A 21243-nucleotide genomic window follows, 5' to 3' on the forward strand; every position below is an offset into this window, starting at 1 on the left:
GTTTTTGTTTTTCCTGCAGTATATAAAAATTGCTGTATCTCCAAAATAAAACTATGAAGACACTCAAAATTAATTTCCTGTTGTTGTAAACTATTTTTTGCAACTTTTTTGTATTTAAAGTTTTGAGGGATAAACCTCTTAAATTTCTCCAAGTAGAAATATATGTTAAAAAACAAAAACGATTTTCAATTTTTTTTGTAGTTTATTGCACTTTTTTGCAATTAATGTAGTTACTATGGACTTAATGCATACATATTATTAAAATATGGGCTATAACAGTTGTATAGCAACTTGAAATGCTCCCACAAATGGCACTACAACATGTAAAAAAATAATATAAGCTCTGGCGGACTTGGTTCTATGGTAGGTCTTAAAGGGTTAAATAAATATCGTCAAATAATCGAGATCTCAATTTCAGTGAAAATAATCGTGATTATTATTTTAGCCATAATCGAGCAGCCCTACAAGACACCACATATTTTCAAAAGCGCTCCGACGTTTTCGGAGACATCTGTTACCCACCAGCTCGATAGCTAGCCGGGGGCTAGGCTCACTAGAGCCGTGAGAACACCGGACTCCCGGCAAATCGTTTTCAAACCCACTGCCGTCTTTCGCTTTCACTTAGATACCTTAAAACTGTTATTGTTTGGCTTTTTCAGTATTTTATTAGTTCCTGAGTAAATCGGTTTGGCTGAGATTAAAGTTATAGTTTTTACACAGCTGAATAAACGTCAAGGAGACAGCTGATTATCAGAAGTGTGAGATGCTCGAGAATATACTGCGGTGTCCTGTTATATTTTAGATAGCAAGGAGTTTATTAAACTTCACTGAAACAATCTGCAAATGTCATTAAAATTTAATAACCCATCAACTTGTCTTTATTTTTAGTTAGCACTTACCTTAAACACTTAAAGCTGTAAGCTAATGATAGTTATATAAGAGCAGATGCTGCTGGGGCAATAAGCTGTACGTTTTACGTTCAATGGATGCATGATCTGATTAGTCGACTAATCGCAAAAATAATCGGTGACTAGTCGATAGGGCTGAACGATTATGGAAAATATTCTAATTGCGATTTTTTTGCCCCAATATTGCGATGCGATATGCGATTATTTTTTAAGGTCTTTGTCTTCTGTATTATTAAACAAAGACAAGCAATACATCATATAGTATGGCCAATACTATGTTACATTAATTTTAAACTGTTCTTTCCTGGAAGACAGACCTCTGTTATGATGACATGAGGTGATGCATGAATTGATGACTGACATTTTTATTTAACTTCTTCAATCACAACAGTATATTTGAACATACACAATAGTTTATTTTTAGCTTACAAACATCTGAGCATAAAGTGCTGACAAGGAACCCTGGTGTAAACATTAAAATGAAAGTCAGTACAATGTGCAGATTGCAGAAATATACATAAAAAAAATCAGTGGCTTTACCACACTCAGTTTTTCGACATCTGTGAACTACTAGACAGTCATTCAATTAAAAAATAATATTAAATAAATAAAACTAATAAATAAAAAATACACACATCTTACTGATCTCTGCAGTCAGTAACATTACACATAAAGTGCAAACATAATAGCAATTGTATAAACACACACACAAACACGCCTTTAAAGTTTAAAGGCGTGAAATTGGACGGTCTAGTTCTGATTAGCGTCACCGCTGTCTCGGTGGAGTTTAATAAACTCGGCCGTCTGCTTCTTGCTATCTAAAATATAACCAGACACTGGTGTAAATTCTCGACTGTCTCATACTTCTGTTTAATAAGTTTTCTGTTTGACGTTTAGTCAGCTGTGTGAAAACCAAGGAGGAACCCACCCGGGGGATTAATAAAGTTTTATTTTATCTAATCTAATAACTTTAATCTCAGCCAAACCGATTTACTCACGAACAAACAAAACACTGAAAAAAGCCCAACAATAACATTTTTAGGTTGTCTAAGTGACTTATATATTACGTTTAACCCGAGCAGCGAAACTCCGCGGTGATCTGAAAATGATGTGCCGGGAGTTGTGCCGTTCTCGGCCGCATCAGTAATCCTCGAGCTCCCGGCTAGCTGTCGAGCTGGTGGGTAGCAGACGCCTCTGAAAACGTCGAAGCACTTTTGCAAATATGGGATATCTTGATAAACCGAGCAGATATTTGATGTTTACACAACTACTTTCTCGCCTGAAAATATGTTAAAAGTTTATTTTGTGACCCAGAAAGATTAGTATGAGTAATTTTAAAACTTAGTAGCGGCCGCCATTGCTGGAAACTGGAGTTTGGCTGGGCCGCGCTATGAATTCTGGGATATGGTAGTAATTTGGACAGCCTTCGGCACGTCGCTGTGACGTAATCGGTCTACAAATGCGGCCTCAGGAGGATGCAGCCCATGAATTTGGACATGTCCAGAGTATAATCGCAGCCTTTGCGGTTAGAAAATTGCACTTGATCATGTCGCGATATTATCGCAAATGCGATATATCGTTCAGCCCTACTAGTCGACTATCAAAATAATCGTTTGTGGCAGCCCTAGAGCTGAGTTACGCCATGTTGCAAGTTTTGTGAGGTGCTTTTGTGATATTTAATGGATCGGATTACATTTTTCATTACTCTCCGATATCCGATCCAGTAATTTAGGTCAGTATCGGACCAATACTGATACGTAATATCTGATCGGTTCATCTCTAGTAAAAAGTAAGGTTTTGTTTTGTTTGGGGGGGTGTTGCAAACATAGGTTTTGCCCCCTGCTGGCCAATAGAGCGAATGCAGGTTTAGGGCACAGACTGCAGTAAAGATCCAAGTGCTCTGGGCCTGTGTGGTTTATGAAGTGTGGCGTCTGCTTGAATTTCACTGTAAAAACTGTCATTAACACAGCCCTATCACAGACATGATGCCTACTGTTATCATGGAGACAGTGTCAGGTCTGTGATGTAATATCACCTGCTGCCATGGCAACACTGACTCATTCTGATGTGTGTTGAGCGATGCTGTGAGATGTGACATGTTTCTGGTATGATGCGTGCTGATGAGGAGTCACAGCGCTGTCAGCTGTGCTATCGGGACCATCGTGTGGTTGGATTCCACGTCATTTCAAGGCTGAAGGTCCCTCTCACAAACATCCTGTTTTTGCTTTGACTTTATTCTGAAAGTTTTGACCAGAAGTGGTGATTTGTATCTTCTGAGCTTTCAGGATGTTCGTCTTCAGTTCTTTATCTGCTGTGTCAGTCTGTGTTTTTGGAGGAAAGTACATGTTCACTGCCATGTTCCAGACACCTCTTGACTTTGTTGACTCTGAAATAAGAGAATCTTTGGGTTATCTGTTCAAGAAAAGAGCTGATTTTAAACTGTGAGCCACTTGCCAGGTTCAGAGCATCTGCGAATCTAACCTGCCTGCTTGGCAGGTTATATTCTGACTCCTCCCCTTCCTGCTGCTCTTGAAGGGGCTATCTGATACTCTTTTCATTTCCTCTTAAATAGAATCGGTGTCAAAGCTCGTATTGAAGTGCATTAATGCTGTATTATATTAAACACAGTCAAAGTTTCAACATAATGAAGGCAGCGTATATACGAGGACATATATGTGCACCAAAAGAGCTTCAGACTGCCCAAACACCCAGTTTCAGAGAGTTTATTTCTACTCTTAGGTCTAAAGATTAAGATGGCCTTAATCATCAGGCGACTAAAATGACCAAGTGGGTGTCATTTATTACCCCATTGCATTTCATACAGGAATATATACTGTTTCCTTTATCTATGACAGATGACGAACATATTCTAATGAAACTAAATCATATTTCTATTATCTTGTTTTGTTTTTTTGGCATCACAGTTTCCATACTTTATGCCATACTTGGCTGGTTTAGAAGAGATGTGAAAACTCAGAAAGTGGCCAACTGTTCACCCACACAGAGATCAATAGCAGTGATATAGTATTTGAGTAACTGGGCTACAGACACAGTCCAAATATCCCTAAAAGCAGCCTGTCTGTCGGCTCTGGCTCATCGGTTGTCGAACCACAAGCACTTCAGGGGCATCTCTGAATCTCGACTTAGAGAGACGACCTAAAATGACCTGTTTCAGTCAGGGGAAGAACTGAGGGGCTGCACCACGGCTCAGTATAAGATTTATGAAGGTTGTTTTGAACTGTGAGTCATGCAGAGCTACTGTCAGAATGGATTCCTGTTTAATTGGCATTGAGGAATTAGCCACAAAACGATTTTCAGAAAAGCCGACAGTGTTAGAAAAAGAGGTGTCGGTAATGTATCTTAAACTGCCATTGTTTTAAATCGTGATTTCAATTTTAAATCCATTAATCAATCAGGCTTTTTATCCGACCAAAAGGTAACAAAATATTGTTTAATTTCCTTTGATATTATAAATCATTGACAAATTAATCTTTTATATTTTTAAGCTGCACAATCAGACAAAGTTTGATTGAAGACTAGTTTCCTTTAGTAAAACCAGACACTTTCCCCTGTAACCAGAACAGTATGTTGAGATCTGACTGACAAACTGATGTCAGGAAGCAGAGAAACCACAGTGCAACAGGACGTGGTTTCTGGGAACAAACCAGTGGTTCGACTCAGTCTGTGTTTGGGTTTTTCTGTTTTCCTCTCAGCGTTTGTTCTGTGGGAACTTCAGAAAAGTCTGCGTATTCAGAATATGGATTAAGACAGAGCAAAGCTGTCACACTCTGGCATCTAGATGTGTAATAGTTTATTTTCTGAACTTGTGAACGTGTTCATTATAAAACTACGGCTGCAACTGATGTTGACTCTGGCATTTCGTTTTTCAGTTGCTCAAGTATCTTGGCTGTAGTAGAATTAAGATTACTAAAATATCAGCCAGTTTAAGTATAAAAAGCAAGGGTACCAAAAACTGAAAATGCACTAAATAAAAACAAGTAGTAGCTAAACTGAGCTTCAATTGCTGAAAATTCCTTTTTCAAAACAAAAAAAGAGCAGAACTGGAGCTGAAGATCATCAAAATGAAGAAGTGCTGAAATAAATGCTGTACAAGAGAAAAAGAGCAGAAATTAGCTCAGCAGGCAGTTTCTGATTGGTGGCAGTTTGTAAACACCCCTATCACACAAATGTGGACACGCATGTCCCCACACAGCAATGTTTGCACATAAGGACACACACACACTGTGATACACACCTGCCTCTGTGTTTCTATGCCAATCAGTCTGAATCAGTGTCTTTTATACAGTCACTGGTCTGAATCTGCTGAATTTAAATCCACCTTTCAGGAGCAGCTTGTGTCTGCATCCTTAAGTCATTTTTATGCTCACTGCATCCTTTGTGTCTCAGGTGTCACATGACGATTTTCACATCACATCCTGTGTTGTGAGAGACAATCTTTGTAGCGCGTTGGTCAGTCAGTCACCTCTTCATTTTTGTAACTTGGAGCATTGATCTGCAGCTGTCGCAAAAATCCTACACCGAAGCTCAGACTCGTGCAAATACACAGAGTGAGATGTTGTAATCGGTTTGAGAACTGAGTCTTAGGCTACGTTCACTCTGCAGGTCTTCGTGCTCTATTCAGATTTTTTGATCAAATCTGATTTTTTGTCTGCTTCTTCACACTACAAATAAAATGTGACAGCAAACGCGCTCTAGTGTGAACCCTCAAAGCAGCCCGCATGCGCAAAAGAAGACGTCACACACAACGCGCTCTGTTTGGACCCAGACCAAAACAGCATTGTGTGACTGATGGCCCTTAATATAAAGACTTGTTTCGGACTTTACGTTTCCCAATTTTGCTTTAAGTTATAAAGTTATTTTGTTATTTACATTTGGCCTAATAATGATCATGATTGCTGTTTTAGAGGAGCGGTGCTTCAAAGGATAGTTGCAGATTTCTGTCAGAATCTGCAGATTATACAGTACAAATAAAATGTTCACGTTTCTCCAACGTTGTCTTCCCAACAGTTTCACTGGATGGCCAGGAAGCGTTTGCGATGTCTTCTCGGGCACTTCTCCGGTGCTGATAATTGGCGTCTGTCTTGTGTCGGTGACATAAAAGACGGATTTAATGCGACTTGACCATCAAACAGCGGTCGCTTTCTAAAACATCGGATATGCATCGGATTCAGTACCACATATGAAAGTGACCCAGATCGGATTTGAAAATATCGGATTTGTGCCGTTCACACTGTCACACCATGATCGGATATGGGTCGCATAGGGTCAAAAACATCGGATTTGATGCGCTTTCGCCTGCAGTGTGAACGTAGCCTAAGTTTCTAGTTTTTCTTTTATAAATTTTAAAATGTCACTGTTTGAAAACCATCCATCCATGATGCAGGGCTTTTGAAAACCATAAAAGATATAACAAAACTAGTAATACCTTAATGGTGTTGGGACCGGTTTAAAGTTTTTTCTCTAGCTCAAAGTATGCGGAACTAGTTACGTTTCAAAGTAGGGTGGGTTTAAAGAGGATTAGAAGATTTTTCCATTTCATTCAAACCAACAAATAAAACTCATAAAAAGAACGGTTTCCGTAGCACAAAGTATACAGAAGTAGTTAAGTGCCAAAAAAGTGCAGAGGGTTTTAGTTATGTGAAATGCTTAAACAGCATTCACATTATTTATTTACAGGGATTGATGGAACAGAAGATCAGGCAGCTGGGGGGAGGAAGAAGCTTTTATAAAGGTTAAATAAATGCGCTGCACTGTCAGCAGAGAGGTGCACGAGTCGCTCGGCTCCGGCTCTTATTTTTTAACTCATCAGATGCAGTTTCTTTTTCAGAAACCAGAATTTCTAATGGGATTCCCACCGTCTGCGGCGGTGGTTGTTATGGTCAGCTCACAGTGTGAGGGCAATCTGACTCGTCTCTGTGCCACGCTGAAACCTGCGCGCAGAGATTAGCTGCTGCATTCATTAATTCGCGCAGCGCCCTTGTATCTGGCGTAATCGTCGTCATGTGTTTGTGTGAATTTTCCTGCAGAGATCAGGTTCACGGTTTTGCTCTGCTGTTCCTGCACAAGGTAAACAGCACACCAAGAATTCTGCTGAAGCCTCTGCTCTATCATTACTGAGCAGCAGTGGTGGAAGATAATAAAGTGTATTTACCCAGGTACTGCTTTTGTGGTGCTTTTATTTCCCTTTTGTCTGCAGCTATAGCGTTGTTTGAAGAGCAAAGGCTTTTCCTTTTTTAACCTCTCAAAGAAAAAGTAAACCGTTCTACTCTGCTAGTTAAAACTTGTTTCTGTTGACGTCTCTGCAGTTCTTCACATTCACTTACATTCTTTTTGTTCTGATTTATTGAGTTTGACTGTGCCTAGTTATGTGCACTTGCACTAGCGAACAGTAACAGTCTGGAACGGTGTTTGATTTGGATCTGATGCTCGCTCCCAAACTTGATTACCTGGTTTATCCAGTTCTTCTTTGTTTACTATGTGGCATGCCAGCAGTGGTTTGTGGGTTGCTGGGAGGGAGGGCTCACATAGTATGGAAGAAGCTTACAGCTTATGATCATTTGGATGCTTTTCAGTTTTCATGCATTTGTTTGTCACATTTTATTGTACAAAGTTAGGAAATCTGTGTTTAAGTGGAGCCACATGTCTCCGTATGTGTAAAGAATGAATCCCAGCCACCTCCTCATAGTAATTGATACAGATCATTCATTTTATCATGGGTGTTGGCTCAGTACTGGGAAAAGTTGGATCAGTGTCTTTAACTTGCACGGTGCAATAAGTTTCATGTACATTTGCTTGAATTATTTATTTAGATAAATATTCATTTAAAGGTTCTGCTCTTTAAATATTTTAATAGTCCAGTATAGAATAAATTAGACCATAATGCAGAGTCTTTACTCTGGGACTGGAGTGCAGCTCCACAGTGACGCACCGCAGCAAGCTCGGGAAGATGGAGCCCAGTCTAGAGGAGTCAGAGCTAGTTAGCAGTAACTGGACTTTCAAAATAAGAGCGAGGGGATTAGCTAGTGATAAGCTGAACATGGATGGTGGCGTCCCCTTGGATGCATAAAAAAATACACATCCAAGAAAAAAATTTAAGATATTTAATATATTTGGGTGGGTTATCCCGTCCAGGGTCAGGTCACGCTGTGTGCTGATTGGTGATTCTGTGAATCCTGTGATTGTGCTGAAGGTCAAGGTCACATTTGTCACTTCACGTAATAACCTGTGAATCAAGATGGCCAGATGAGCTACTGCGCCTGCTTTCAAAATGTGGACATGTATATTATCGCACTCTGACCACATCACATCCCTCTCTCACAGCGGTGACCATCCCACTATAGAGGTCAGCTTTTTATTGCTGCCAACAACAAATAACTGTAAACAAACTGTAAATACTGCTAAAAACCAATAATAATCTTCAGCGTTATCATTAACATTAATAAGGGCTTCACATCCTCCTCCGAGTATCCCTGGTCCTCCGTGTGTCAGATTCATGCTGACACCACAGTGGCTGTACTGAGTGCCTGTGAGCTGATGTCAGCAGTGAACCCTCCTCATTGCTCTGTTTTTCTCTCCTCACCCTTGGTTACCATTGATGAAAGGTCTCACCATGGCGATGGTTTCCAAGGTGTTCGATAGGTTAGTTGTGTACCAGGTCAGCCAATGGTAATGAGGTTCATTTCCATGGCTGACAGGCATCTCCCTCTGTGTAATCTGTTTAATGTTGACCTTCTCAGAGGAGTCTCTCTCTGGCTTCTGCTGGAGAGTACTCATTCTCTTAAATCCCCTGACTGTGTGATTGTGTCTGACAGTCAGAAAGTATTACACTCCGAGGCTTTAAGCAAGTTTCAGCTTTAAAATGACTTATTATTTCCTCGTAAAACTGTGGCAGATTATTTTTCTGTTGTGATTTTATACCGTAAACTGATGTTTGTTTCAGGTGAGCTGGCCCACCTGTGCTCTCACCTGTCATTCATTACTCTGATGACCTGTTTGGTTTCCTGCAGCAGTTTTACGCTGAGCTTTATGCTGGATTTCTGACTGGAAACCATAGTCTCCATTATTTTAATCAGTCTTAAGTAATTGATTTAATAAACATGATTCTTCTTCAAAAATTGACAGATGAAAAATTGGGCACAGAAAGGAGCGGTGTGATATGCTGGCTAATCTGTAAGCGAGTTGAAGCCAGTGTAGCAGATGGTTTTGAATGTAAAGCACATCTCCCAGGATTGATCGCCGTTTCCTTCTGGGTTGCATCCTCCACTTGGGATGCAGACGGAGCCAACAAGGTGTTCGGGGGGCAGCAGACTGCGTAGCAGCCGTGCAGACGGTGACACTTGTGCTCCTCGTCTTTTTTATTATTTTTATTTTTTTTGTTTGTTTGTTTTTGTAGGCTTGCGTGTGGCGCGCCTGGGAATGCCCGGGAGTGTAGATGTAAAGCAAAGTTTTGCCTCACATGTCTCCTTCAAATACAGTTGCTGAAGTGTTTTTAGAATATTTTGAAATCTTAAATATTTATTCCTGCCAGCCAGTGAAAGAACTCCTTTCTTCCAAAGTATAACTAATAGCTGGATTTAAGTGGCATTTAAGTGGTTATTCAGCTGCCCATAAATGACTATAATAAGCATGGTCTTTATTTTTGAAACAATCCTCAACTGTCTGTCCGTGTCCTCAGCGATGGACCCGTCCATCACGCTGTGGCAGTTCCTGCTTCATCTGTTGGAGGACCAGCGGCAGCGTCACCTGATCTCCTGGACAAGTGAGGACGGTGAGTTCAAGCTGCTAGACGCCGAGGAGGTGGCCCGCCTGTGGGGGCTCCGCAAGAACAAGCACAACATGAACTACGACAAACTGAGCCGGGCACTGAGATACTACTACGACAAGGTACTGCTGATAATACTACTGTTACTGCAGCAAAACGAGTACTACGTTACCTCCAGGTCGGCAGGCTCACCATTTTTTCCCCCTCTTTCAGAATATCATAAAGAAGGTGAGCGGCCAGAAGTTTGTCTATAAGTTTGTAAGTCAGCCTGACCCCTCCCTCCCCGATGGGATACGCAGTATAGAGGAGGGCCAGAGGAGGGACGTCAGCGACTCAAACAACCAATCAAAAAGCCTTGGGGGCGTGGCACCAACTTGTCCGACAAAGGGCTTGCCCCAGGTACGTCCACACTTCCTTTGTTTCCTACAGGGTGTTATGAATAATTGGCTGATTGCTTTTTTTCTTTCTTTGCGTCTGTCTGCGTGGATCACCAGCGCTCGTCACCCAGCAGCTCCCAGAAGAGCTCCAGAAACGACTACATGAAGTCCGGCCTCTACTCCACCTTCACCATCCAATCCCTGCAGGCCTCACCCAATCCACGGCCAATCAAATCAGAGCTCCTCCTGCAACAAGAGCCTGTCCCCAAAGTTGATCGCACACCGAGAGAGGTAAAAAGAGTTAAATGTTACCCCCTGACCCCTCTGTGCACTTCATAATAATAATAATAATAATTCAGCGCAGCTGCTGGACTTTGTGTTTCACACTGCTTGAGGTTGTGCAGCTAACATTTTTTTGTTATTTAATTCCTGTGATTTATGCGGGTTGTGAAAGGATTTGCTTTTTTTTTTTTTGCAAACGTATTTATTTTACCAGAGGAGGACCTAGTCACAGTTAATAAGTGACCTGCTTCTGAAGTTGATCCAGAGTCACATCACAGCAAAATTGAACAGAAAAACGAGGTGCTGTTCATAGGAAATATTAGACACTTGTTTTCACATCACTGTCTTTGTACATTTAAGCAGTGAAAATTTAATCTTGTTGGGCTCCTAATGCCAGTCTATGCACAGATAGATGGTAAATGGCCTGTATTTGTATAGCGCTTTACTTAGTCAACGACCAGGACAGAGAGAGCAGGGGGTCGAACCGGCAACCTTCCGATTACAAGACAAACTGCCAACTCTTGAGCCACGATCGCCTCACAGCGCTTGAGCCCCATAGATAGATGGGGCTGGTTGTGTCTTCAATGACATTTGGTTAGAGTCTTTGTCAAATCAGTGTATTCTTCTTGTTATCGTTAACTTCACCCATCTTGAGGGTCGTAGTCATTATAAGTTGATTAGGAGTAAAAGCAATATTTAGCTTTTTCTCCTGTTAATGTATTATTTCTTTTTTTAAACGCTTTTTTTTCTTATTTATTTTTCTATTTTTCAAATGGATCTCTAATACACTTTTTCTTCCTGACCCTTGCGCTGCCGTGCCATGTCTATGTCTGTGCCATATGACGAACACACGCATGTGCACATGCACTATTTGTGGCAATCAGCTGCTCTAACTCCAGGCCTTTTTTGGCGTGTCCTCCTCCTCAGGTGTGTGTGTTACCGGAGTCTAAATCCTCTCCGTCCGTGGGGAGCGCTGCGGACTCTGTTCTCCAGGTCATCGTCACTCAGACGTCTCCCTGTCCGACCCCGGCTCTCAGCCCACAGATACCAGCCAACTCCAATGGCCAATCACAGGTCAGTAAAAAGTCACGCCTGGTACTTGGTTACTTGTCCGAGAACACCTAAAGCTGGACAGACACTGTGCGATGAGCTTGCCTCATCCTACAAGTTGTGCCTCCATCGCTTGTGTCCAGATCACCCGCTGCGCTGCCGTGCTGCTCCGTCTTTTCACTTTCATTTCTGTGTTTGCGTGTGCGCAGTGTGAGAGGCTGCAGTGACGCCCTCAGGACGGCCGACAGGATTTCAAACAGGTTTGATTTTCTTACAACCAAACGATTGATGATCGGGAGCTGGTCGTGAGGTGTTTATCGCTTCTCGTTACCTCACGTATACTACACGATACACGATGAAGGCGAAATTCGGGCCGATCACCAAAACGGTCGCACGACTAAAAAATCGGCTCAAAATGAGCCAAAAATCGCACTGTGCATGCCCAGCATTAGATGACTTTATGAGATATCTCTGCTCTCAGTGACATCGTACAGATCCAAGAGTAGAAAAAACTACTTTAAACGAAGCCTGTTTTTGACTCACAGGGGTTACTTGTACGTCTACTGAAGTCATTATTTGCACCTTTGTCAGTATTCAGTATGAACATCCACCACTGGAACGTTATAAATATGATGGAAAATAACATCGTTCTCGTCTCTGGTTGACATTCCCAGAATCCTCCTGCTGCTCCGCTGAGCGACCCTCCCCAGATTTATCTCACCAACATGGGGGACCCGTCCACCCTCATCACTCTCGGAGGGGGCACGGTGAGCCCCGTCCCCCCTCCTCATGTCTCAATGGGCACACAGGGCCCACAGCAGGAGGATTGTGGGGGCCTTACCAACCCCACCAACTTCCCCTCGCACCACCCGCATGCTGCTCCTCATCAGTCTCACCCTGCCCCTGTGTTCGTTATTATCAACCCACCTCTCAATCAGCAGCAGCAACAGGTGCCGATGACGACTGCTGCTCCTCCTCCCTCTGTCGCTCTTCCTCCCACCGCCCGTCCTCCACCCATCGTCATCAAGGAGGAGAATCTGCCGTCAGAGCAGGAGCTGCTGGAGATGGTGACACTGGATGGGAAACGGGTGGAGGAGGTAAGAGGAGGAGGAAATTCTGGGTTTTTAATAAAAGTTTAACAGAAACATGGTGCTAAGGTGGTGCCCTGTGCTCTTCCATCCAGGTTCCTCAGCTGATCTGTGACTCGGGAGAGCCAGAGCCTCCCCCCACCATTGTGGAAAGCCCGCCCCCGCCCTGCATTGATGCCGGGGTTGGAGTTCAGCAGCCAGCAGAGGAGGAGAGGACAGAGGGTGAGGGCCAGGACACGCTAACAGGTGACAGGAAAGCATTTTAGATGATCTCCCTGATTGAGGAAAGGGTTTTTCTTCCCTCTCTGGGTGGAGCCCACCGAGACCGCCTTTTTATGTCTATTCCCATAATTCATTAGATTTCATTCCTGCGATTTGTTTCCTTCAGATCCAGTCATCCCCCCGGTGACGACGTCCTTGCCGGTGACCTCTCCAGCAGCTTCATCCTCGGACGCCGTTCCTCCGAAACAAAAGAAGCCACGAGGCCTGGAGCTACCCTCCTCTCCCTCCCTGCCCCCCGGCCTCTCCCTCGATAAGGTCTGCAACACTGCTGGTCACTTTACTAAACATCACATGTAAAAGTTCAGATGTGCTTTACAAACATAAAAAAAATATTTAAAACAGAAAGTCAGGAAGACTATGGCTGCTATGGGTTGCTATGACATAAAATCAAATGTCATAGCAACCGGCGGGATAAGTGACTGGTCAAAACAGTTACAGTCACCTTTTCACCTCTGCTTTGATACCAGGCTCATCATCTAGCTGTGAATCCCTCAAAGACATTTTCTCATATAGTCATGTTTTAACATTGGAAAAATGCAGGTTTTGGTTGTGAAATGGAGAAACATCACTATGTGTGCTATGTAACAACTTGAACGTTAGACATTTATCAGATAAATTTAAGTTTCCAGAATCCTTTGAGTCTGTGATGTGAGTCTCACAGCACTTAAATAAAACGTCCAGGACGAAAAGCTTTTAGCTTTTTCTCTTAAAGCTTTTAGCCGCTCTGGATGTGTTCGTTTTCTTTTCTTTAAACATCAGCAGCACATACTGCAAATGTAAATGACTATAAGACAACTTCAGAATACAACAAGATTAGGTGTAACCACAAATTTATAACATATATCCTGCTAACAAAGAGTAAAAGTCCATATATATTTTATTGTACACATTGTAATACATATTTTTAAAGTGGCAGTGGATCTACTACAAATGACAACAAATAACAGGAATATGCAGAGACTACTGTTAAGACAGTAACAAAAATTAATTGCCAGTCATGCAGAAGTCCGTGGCCACCCCCACAGAGGCTCATTTTAACTCTGTAAAAACCCAGATATTTCCACTTCTGCATAAATAATCACTTTAAATATCTTTTATTGATTTAGGTTTTATTAAAAGGATCTTAAATAGGGACACAGCTGGGCAGTTATTTCTGTCAAAAGCAAAGCGACATCAGCAGAAAGATGTCGATGCTGTTAACAAAGTATGAAACAGTCGGAACATGCACTCCTTTCCACACGGCAGGAAACGACACTGCCAGCCTGCCCACTGGCACTGACCGACTCTTCTTCACAGCTTTTGGACTCGAGTGTCGTTTGCTGTGTGGAGTCTGTGCGCTGACTCTGCAGGAGGAAAGGATGGCACCAGAGTCAGGGAGCGATAGGACACGCCCACACAAAGCAGGCCTGCTACGCCCAGAACGTGTTGTTTAACAAACAAATAATTTAAGTAGAGAGTTTAGTCCTCGGTGATCGTTTTAAAGAGCTCTAAAGTCTTGAATATTGTAGTAAAGCTGTGTAAGTTTTCGGGTTGCCAAAAATGTTTTTATCCAGGAAAACCCTGAAGATATTTTGTGTGCTGCGTCCTCGAGTCCTTATCATGAGCGCACCAAGATGAATGTGACACGTAAACAAAAATCTTCTCCACAGTCCATGATTCATAAGTTTAATCATTCTGCAGTCTGTTTGTTAGCTCTGTGACACACTTCTAATCGACTGTTAGGTTTGCTGAAATCTCACAGCGTGTAGGCGCTTTCACCCTGAACTCTAACTCCGTGTGAGCCTTGGCTGTCACAAGATTAAATAAAAATCCAAAAACACATCAGAGCTTTTAACATTTTTATTTATTTTCTCCAAACTATGGGATTATAGGGATTTATATATATTGTGTATGAGTGAATGATCGTGCTGTGTTTAGAGGTAAACGTGTGCTGTTGCTTCCTGTTCCTTCTGCAGGTGAATGCAGCAGTTAACAGTTTATTGGCTCCTGGATCAGCGACCAACACGCTCACCCCGACTGTCATCACCTCCCACGCTCTGGTAAACACTCGCTTGTCTATGTGTGGCACACGTGTCTTTATTCATATAGGCGTCTGTTCGCAACTTGGAGGATTGTGTCGTTCTAGCAGCGATCCTCTTTGCATCGCTGCTGCTGACAACAAGTTGACACGAAACACTTTCCTCTACAGCACCACAGACCTTGAATTCCCTGGAACGTCACTTATCTGTTGTTTTGTCTATAGCTGTTTGTTTAAATTATCTTTATTTCAAATCACGTAACACACAGCAGACTGTGAGAGTTTAGTGTAGAAAACTTCGCTCTCGCTCTGCAGGCCTACTTGTTGTTCCTAGAGTATTTAAAAGTAGAACAAGAGGCAGAGCCTTCAGTTTTCAGGCCCCTCTTCTATGGAACCAGCTTCCAGTTTGGATTCAGGAGACAGACACTATAAGCATAAAGTTAGGGCTGGACCAGGTGACCCTGAATCCTTCCTTAGTTATGCTGCAATAGACGTAGGCTGCCAGGGATTCCCATGATGCATTGAGTGTTTCTTCTTCAGTCACCTTTCTCACTCACTATGTGTTTATACACCTCTCTGCATTTAATTGTAAGTTATTATTAACCTCTGTCTCTCTTCCACTGCTTGTCTTTATCCTGTCTTCCTTCTCTCACCCCAACCGGTCGCAGCAGATGGCCCCGCCCCTCCCTGAGCCTGGTTGTGCTGGAGGTTTCTTCCTGTTAAAAGGGAGTTTTTCCTTCCCACTGTCGCCAAAGCGCTTGCTCATAGGTGGTCGTATGATTGTTGGGTTTTTCTCTGTATGTATTATTGTAGGGTCTACCTTACAATATAAAGCGCATTGAGGCGACTGTTGTGGTGATTTCGCGCTGTATAAATAAAACTAATTAGCATAGAGGTGCCAAACGTGCAGCATGCATTTTAGTGTTCGGGAACAGAAATGTACCCAAAGTTCAAAGTCTCGGGAAACATGTTTGAATCATAAATAACTTTATTCATAAAATGATAATTTTTTTTCATCTTGTTGGTTGTTGTTGTTTTTAGAAATGACCTCAAAGTCATTTTCAATACAAGTGAATCAAAATATTGTTCTTCAGTCCCTAATTACATGTGAAGGTCTTGTATGTGTTTATAAATCCTCTGTGATCTGTTTTTCTCCCAATATCTCAGCCTGTCCATCAGCTAAAAGGATGGTACATTGAATTCAAACATTTTCATTAAGAACTTGTTCTTGTTCACTCTAAAACAAATTTAGAGTATATGCACATATGAAGACTTTCAAGTTTAAGTTTAACTGGCTGAGATCAGATTGAGCTCTGGTTTAGTCCATTGTTCAGTTAACCTTCATCTGAAATGCTGCATTGATATTAAAGCTTGTTTTGATGAGTCATTCTTCCTGTTTTTGATTTGTTCTGCAGTGTCAGGAGTTCTTGAATTAAAGCTTCTTCTTTTTTTTCTTTTTTTTTAACATTTTCTGTCTTTAAATGTGTCATCTGCATTTGTAGAGCGGCTGATAGGAACAACCTGCATTCCTTCCACAGAAAGGAATAAAGACGGATTTCACTGTTAGATACTCTGACTTGTTGATGTAAACAGAACTGAATCTGGTTGGGACGTCCACACAGGAAGTTGAATCATTTGTCAATTGTTTTTCCTTGAAATGTTCGTTCCTGTCAAACACTCTTGGATGTTTCTGTCCATTTATCCTTCCAGACTCCGGTCCTGTTGACGCCCAGCCCTCTTCCCTCCACCATCCACTTCTGGAGCACGCTCAGTCCCATCGCTCCTCGATCGCCAGCTAAACTTTCCTTCCAGGTAATAAATACACTGAGCCCACTGCATGCAGTTCCAACATCCTGAAACACAAATCCACAAACAAATGGACGATAACAAGTGCGACAAAATTCACTTCAGTACCAAAACTCCTTCACAGTAAAATCCTTTAATCAGCTGGAAACATGTGCAGGAACTAAAAGACAATATTGTTTTGGTGAAAGAGAAAAGAATCAGTCTGCAGGTGAAGTTTGTGGTGAAAACTGAAAGAAAAAAGTGTTCAGAGCTGGTTCTCACAATAAGATACTCGTCTTTTAAAATATAATCTGTCGGTTGTTCATTTGCAGAGCTCACACTGAACCTTACCTTACAGCCACATAATGCTTTGGTCTTTGTCTGTATGCAGGTTTGGTAAATGAAACCACAGCTTCAGTTTCACAGAAAATTCACACGTTTGTGCAGCAAGTTTGCAGTTCTGCTTGTCGCTTCACGCACGCCGTCATGCACACTGGTTCACGTTCAATACATCAGCAGCTGTTAGTTGGGAAGTTTAGACACTTAGATGCTCATTTACACCAGAAGTGAAATCCTACTGCCTGTGGTGATCCGCTTCATTCCTTCTGCAACAATTCATGTCTCAGTCTGCGCTGAAAAGATCATTTTAGAGGCCGTCTGTCATCATTATCGTCCCTTTATCTCTGTGTGCATGTTTTCTGTTGAGTTTGTCATTAAATAAGTTTTCACCGAAATATTTTTCTGCAGCCAAGTTTTAAACAAATATAAACATAAAAGCAGAAAAATTCTCTTATTTCCCTAAGGCTGTGTTTTCACAGCCCGGCGTAGAAATGAGTGGTTAAAAGCATAAACTGTATAAAAGATGGACGTAGCCACCATCATGTCACCCTTTGGTTTTGGGTTCTGCAGCAAGCTGCAGCTACAGACTGTATGGGTGCATCACACACAGACACTGGCTAATTAGTGCAACAAAACAGAACCACAAACTTCTTGCAGGAGCCGTACTGTAGAATACAGGGAGTGCAGAATTATTAGGAAAGTTGTATTTTTGAGGAATAATGTTATTATTGAACAACAACCATGTTCTCAATGAAGCAAAAAAAAACTCATTAATATCAAAGCTGAATGTTTTTGGAAGTAGTTTTTAGTTTGTTTTTAGTTTGAGCTATTTTAGGGGGATATCTGTGTGTGCAGGTGACTATTACTGTGCATAATTATTAGGCAACTTGACAAAAAACAAATATATACCCATTTCAATTATTTATTTTTACCAGTGACACCAATATAACATCTCCACATTCACAAATATACATTTCTGACATTCAAAAACAAAACAAAAACAAATCAGCGACCAATATAGCCACCTTTCTTTGCAAGGACACTCAAAAGCCTGCCATCCATGGATTCTGTCAGTGTTTTGATCTGTTCACCATCAACATTGCGTGCAGCAGCAACCACAGCCTCCCAGACACTGTTCAGAGAGGTGTACTGTTTTCCCTCCTTGTAAATCTCACATTTGATGATGGACCACAGGTTCTCAATGGGGTTCAGATCAGGTGAACAAGGAGGCCATGTCATTAGTTTTTCTTCTTTTATACCCTTTCTTGCCAGCCACACTGTGGAGTACTTGGACGCGTGTGATGGAGCATTGTCCTGCATGAAAATCATGTTTTTCTTGAAGGATGCAGACTTCTTCCTGTACCACTGCTTGAAGAAGGTGTCTTCCAGAAACTGGCAGTAGGACTGGGAGTTGAGCTTGACTCCATCCTCAATCCGAAAAGGCCCCACAAGCTCATCTTTGATGATACCAGCCCAAACCAGTACTCCACCTCCACCTTGCTGGCGTCTGAGTCGGACTGGAGCTCTCTGCCCTTTACCAATCCAGCCACGGGCCCATCCATCTGGCCCATCAAGACTCACTCTCATTTCATCAGTCCATAAAACCTTAGAAAAACCAGTCTTGAGATGTTTCTTGGCCCAGTCTTGACGTTTCAGCTTGTGTGTCTTGTTCAGTGGTGGTCGTCTTTCAGCCTTTCTTACCTTGGCCATGTCTCTGAGTATTGCACACCTTGTGCTTTTGGGCACTCCAGTGATGTTGCAGCTCTGAAATATGGCCAAACTGGTGGCAAGTGGCATCTTGGCAGCTGCACGCTTGACTTTTCTCAGTTCATGGGCAGTTATTTTGCACCTTGGTTTTTCCACACGCTTCTTGCGACCCTGTTGACTATTTTGAATGAAACGCTTGATTGTTCGATGATCACGCTTCAGAAGCTTTGCAATTTTGAGACTGCTGCATCCCTCTGCAAGATATCTCACTATTTTTGACTTTTCTGAGCCTGTCAAGTCCTTCTTTTGACCCATTTTGCCAAAGGAAAGGACGTTGCCTAATAATTATGCACACCTGATATAGGGTGTTGATGTCATTAGACCACACCCCTTCTCATTACAGAGATGCACATCACCTAATATGCTTAATTGGTAGTAGGCTTTCGAGCCTATACAGCTTGGAGTAAGACAACATGCATGAAGAGGATGATGTGGACAAAATACTAATTTGCCTAATAATTCTGCACTCCCTGTAGAAAGCCTTTATCGCCATTGTACATAAGACATATCCAAGATTTGGTGAAATATTCTGTACAGTGCAAAAACATTGAAGTAGAAAAATGAGAGAAAACAATGAAAGCTTATAAAACTATGTAAAGAATAAAGGCTGCTATAAAGAAGACACACACACACACACATATTAAGGATTCACCATTCACTGTTGAACTTCACATTAGTTGCTAAATAATCATTTGTTTTGTTTATTTATACGAGCTCAAATTTGTGATAGCTCAAGGGAAAAAACTGAGTTTGTTTTACCCGGCGCTTGGTGCACCTGTGCTGCAGGGCAGGAGGTTGAACAGTTAGATGTCCAAGGTGAAAAGGGTCTTAAATTATTTTCCTCGCCCCGCTGAGACACCAAGATCTGGAGATGTCCTCCAGGGAGGGCAATGTGCAGCCGGTGGTTCTCTGGGAAGTGTTGATGGACGTCTGCACTGAGCAGGTCCCACACTGTGATGCATTCACTGCCTGTTCAGTTGTTATGAAGGTGGAAAATATTCATAGAGGCCCAAAAGGGATTTTGCACCAGGCTGTAAACATGCCTTTTAATGCTGTAAAGTTGTGCATTTTAACATGGGAGTCTGTGCGTTAACACACTTTCAGAACGAGTAAGTCAACTGTATGAAGCAACAACTGTCGCTCGCTCATGAAAACTGACTCGCCTTCAATTTACTGAGCGATAAAATGACACGATGAAGCATCAGCGTAGCATCAGTCATATGTTCAGTGGAGACTCTGTAGCATGGTGTCCGGCCACACTGGCTTTATGTAGTGAAATTAGAAGACGATTTATGGATGACCATCATTGATGGGAGGCCCTTATCTTTACTTATTTGGCATTGAAGAGGAAAGCATCATCACAGAATCACCAAAGTATAAAAACTGGTTTTCAGGACACAAGCTCCTCTACCACAAGCACACACACACACACACACACACGGCTACTGTGCACTGCGGGTACCTGAATCTGATCCAGGGTGCCTGCACGCACACACATACACACACGCAAACACACACATATACTATGTGAGGACTCGTATTGACGTCAGCCTTAATCTGAATATAGTTCTAAACATGAATCGTAAATCCAGGTGTAAACCCTTTAAACCTGAAGGTCTCAATCAAAGTGAGGAGGGGCGTCCTCGCATGATCTAAGATACACACAAGTCCCCACATTGATAGATGAACGAGAATACACAGAGCTGGTTTGTGTGTCTGCAGGTTTCTGGCCCAGCTTGAAGTCCGTCTGTTATCTGTTATTAAAGGTTCAGTTCACTCAGTGCATAAACAACAGCACATTCTGAGTCTTCTCTCTGACGGAGTCGTAATAATGATTATAATGCACTAAAATACACTGCACATTATCTCGTTACAATGGGACCTGTCAGGATGTGGGTTATATTAGACAGCCGTTGAACAGGGAGCGCTTGAAGCTGATGTGTTGGAGGCAGGAAGGATGGGCGGTGCAAGGATCTAAGCCAAAAAATGTTTTAAAAAGAAGAGGGAAAAGCTTCAAACGTTAAATATTTTTTAATGTTTGCATGCCTGTGTGCACAGTTGGGTAGTTTAAGCATTTATTTGTCTATAACTAGTATCATTAAGTCATTTCGTCCTGTGTTCTGAAACAAAGGTGTTAAGTTTTCTCTGCTGTTTGTATCGTGACGCTGTGATACTTTGTCGCCTCCTTGTGGTGCAGCTAAAAACTGCAGGCTGTGAAAACCCTGCAGCTTCTCAGTAACATCTTTCATGACCTGCTAGAAAAAGCTGTGTTTTAACCCATTTTAACTCTTCAGTAACGGAAAAAGTGTTCAGCTGGTTTTTTACATTGTAAGATGAGGATTTGGGCTACAAGTGTGAAGAAACCAAAAGGAGAGTTTTTAAGCGTTCTGTGTCCGAGCGGAAATGTTCAAATATGAAAGATTTTCCACCATGTGCTCACCAGACCTCAGTGATCTAGTGAGACTATAAATAAATATCTGTTATTTAAACAGGTTGCCTCTTTATCAAGACAGACCAGTGTACAAGGGCAAAGTGTGCAGTTTTAGAGCAGGCAGAGGTACAGGTA

At 42.0% G+C, this 21243-nt stretch overlaps 1 protein-coding gene across 1 annotated transcript in view; it reads left to right on the top strand.

The window, feature by feature from the left end:
- elk1 (ETS transcription factor ELK1) overlaps positions 1-21243 on the top strand; it is a 36046-nt gene that overhangs the window by 4441 nt on the left and 10362 nt on the right. The window contains exons 2-10 of the mRNA XM_080897720.1: positions 9604-9812; positions 9904-10089; positions 10185-10358; positions 11277-11423; positions 12074-12496; positions 12583-12733; positions 12876-13024; positions 14725-14808; positions 16497-16598. Of these exons, the coding sequence (XP_080753846.1) occupies positions 9604-9812; positions 9904-10089; positions 10185-10358; positions 11277-11423; positions 12074-12496; positions 12583-12733; positions 12876-13024; positions 14725-14808; positions 16497-16598 (1625 nt within the window). The remainder of the gene's footprint in view (positions 1-9603; positions 9813-9903; positions 10090-10184; positions 10359-11276; positions 11424-12073; positions 12497-12582; positions 12734-12875; positions 13025-14724; positions 14809-16496; positions 16599-21243) is intronic.

This window comes from Rhamphochromis sp. 'chilingali' (assembly GCF_963969265.1).
Source record: "Rhamphochromis sp. 'chilingali' genome assembly, chromosome: 12".
NCBI lineage: Eukaryota > Metazoa > Chordata > Actinopteri > Cichliformes > Cichlidae > Rhamphochromis > Rhamphochromis sp. 'chilingali'.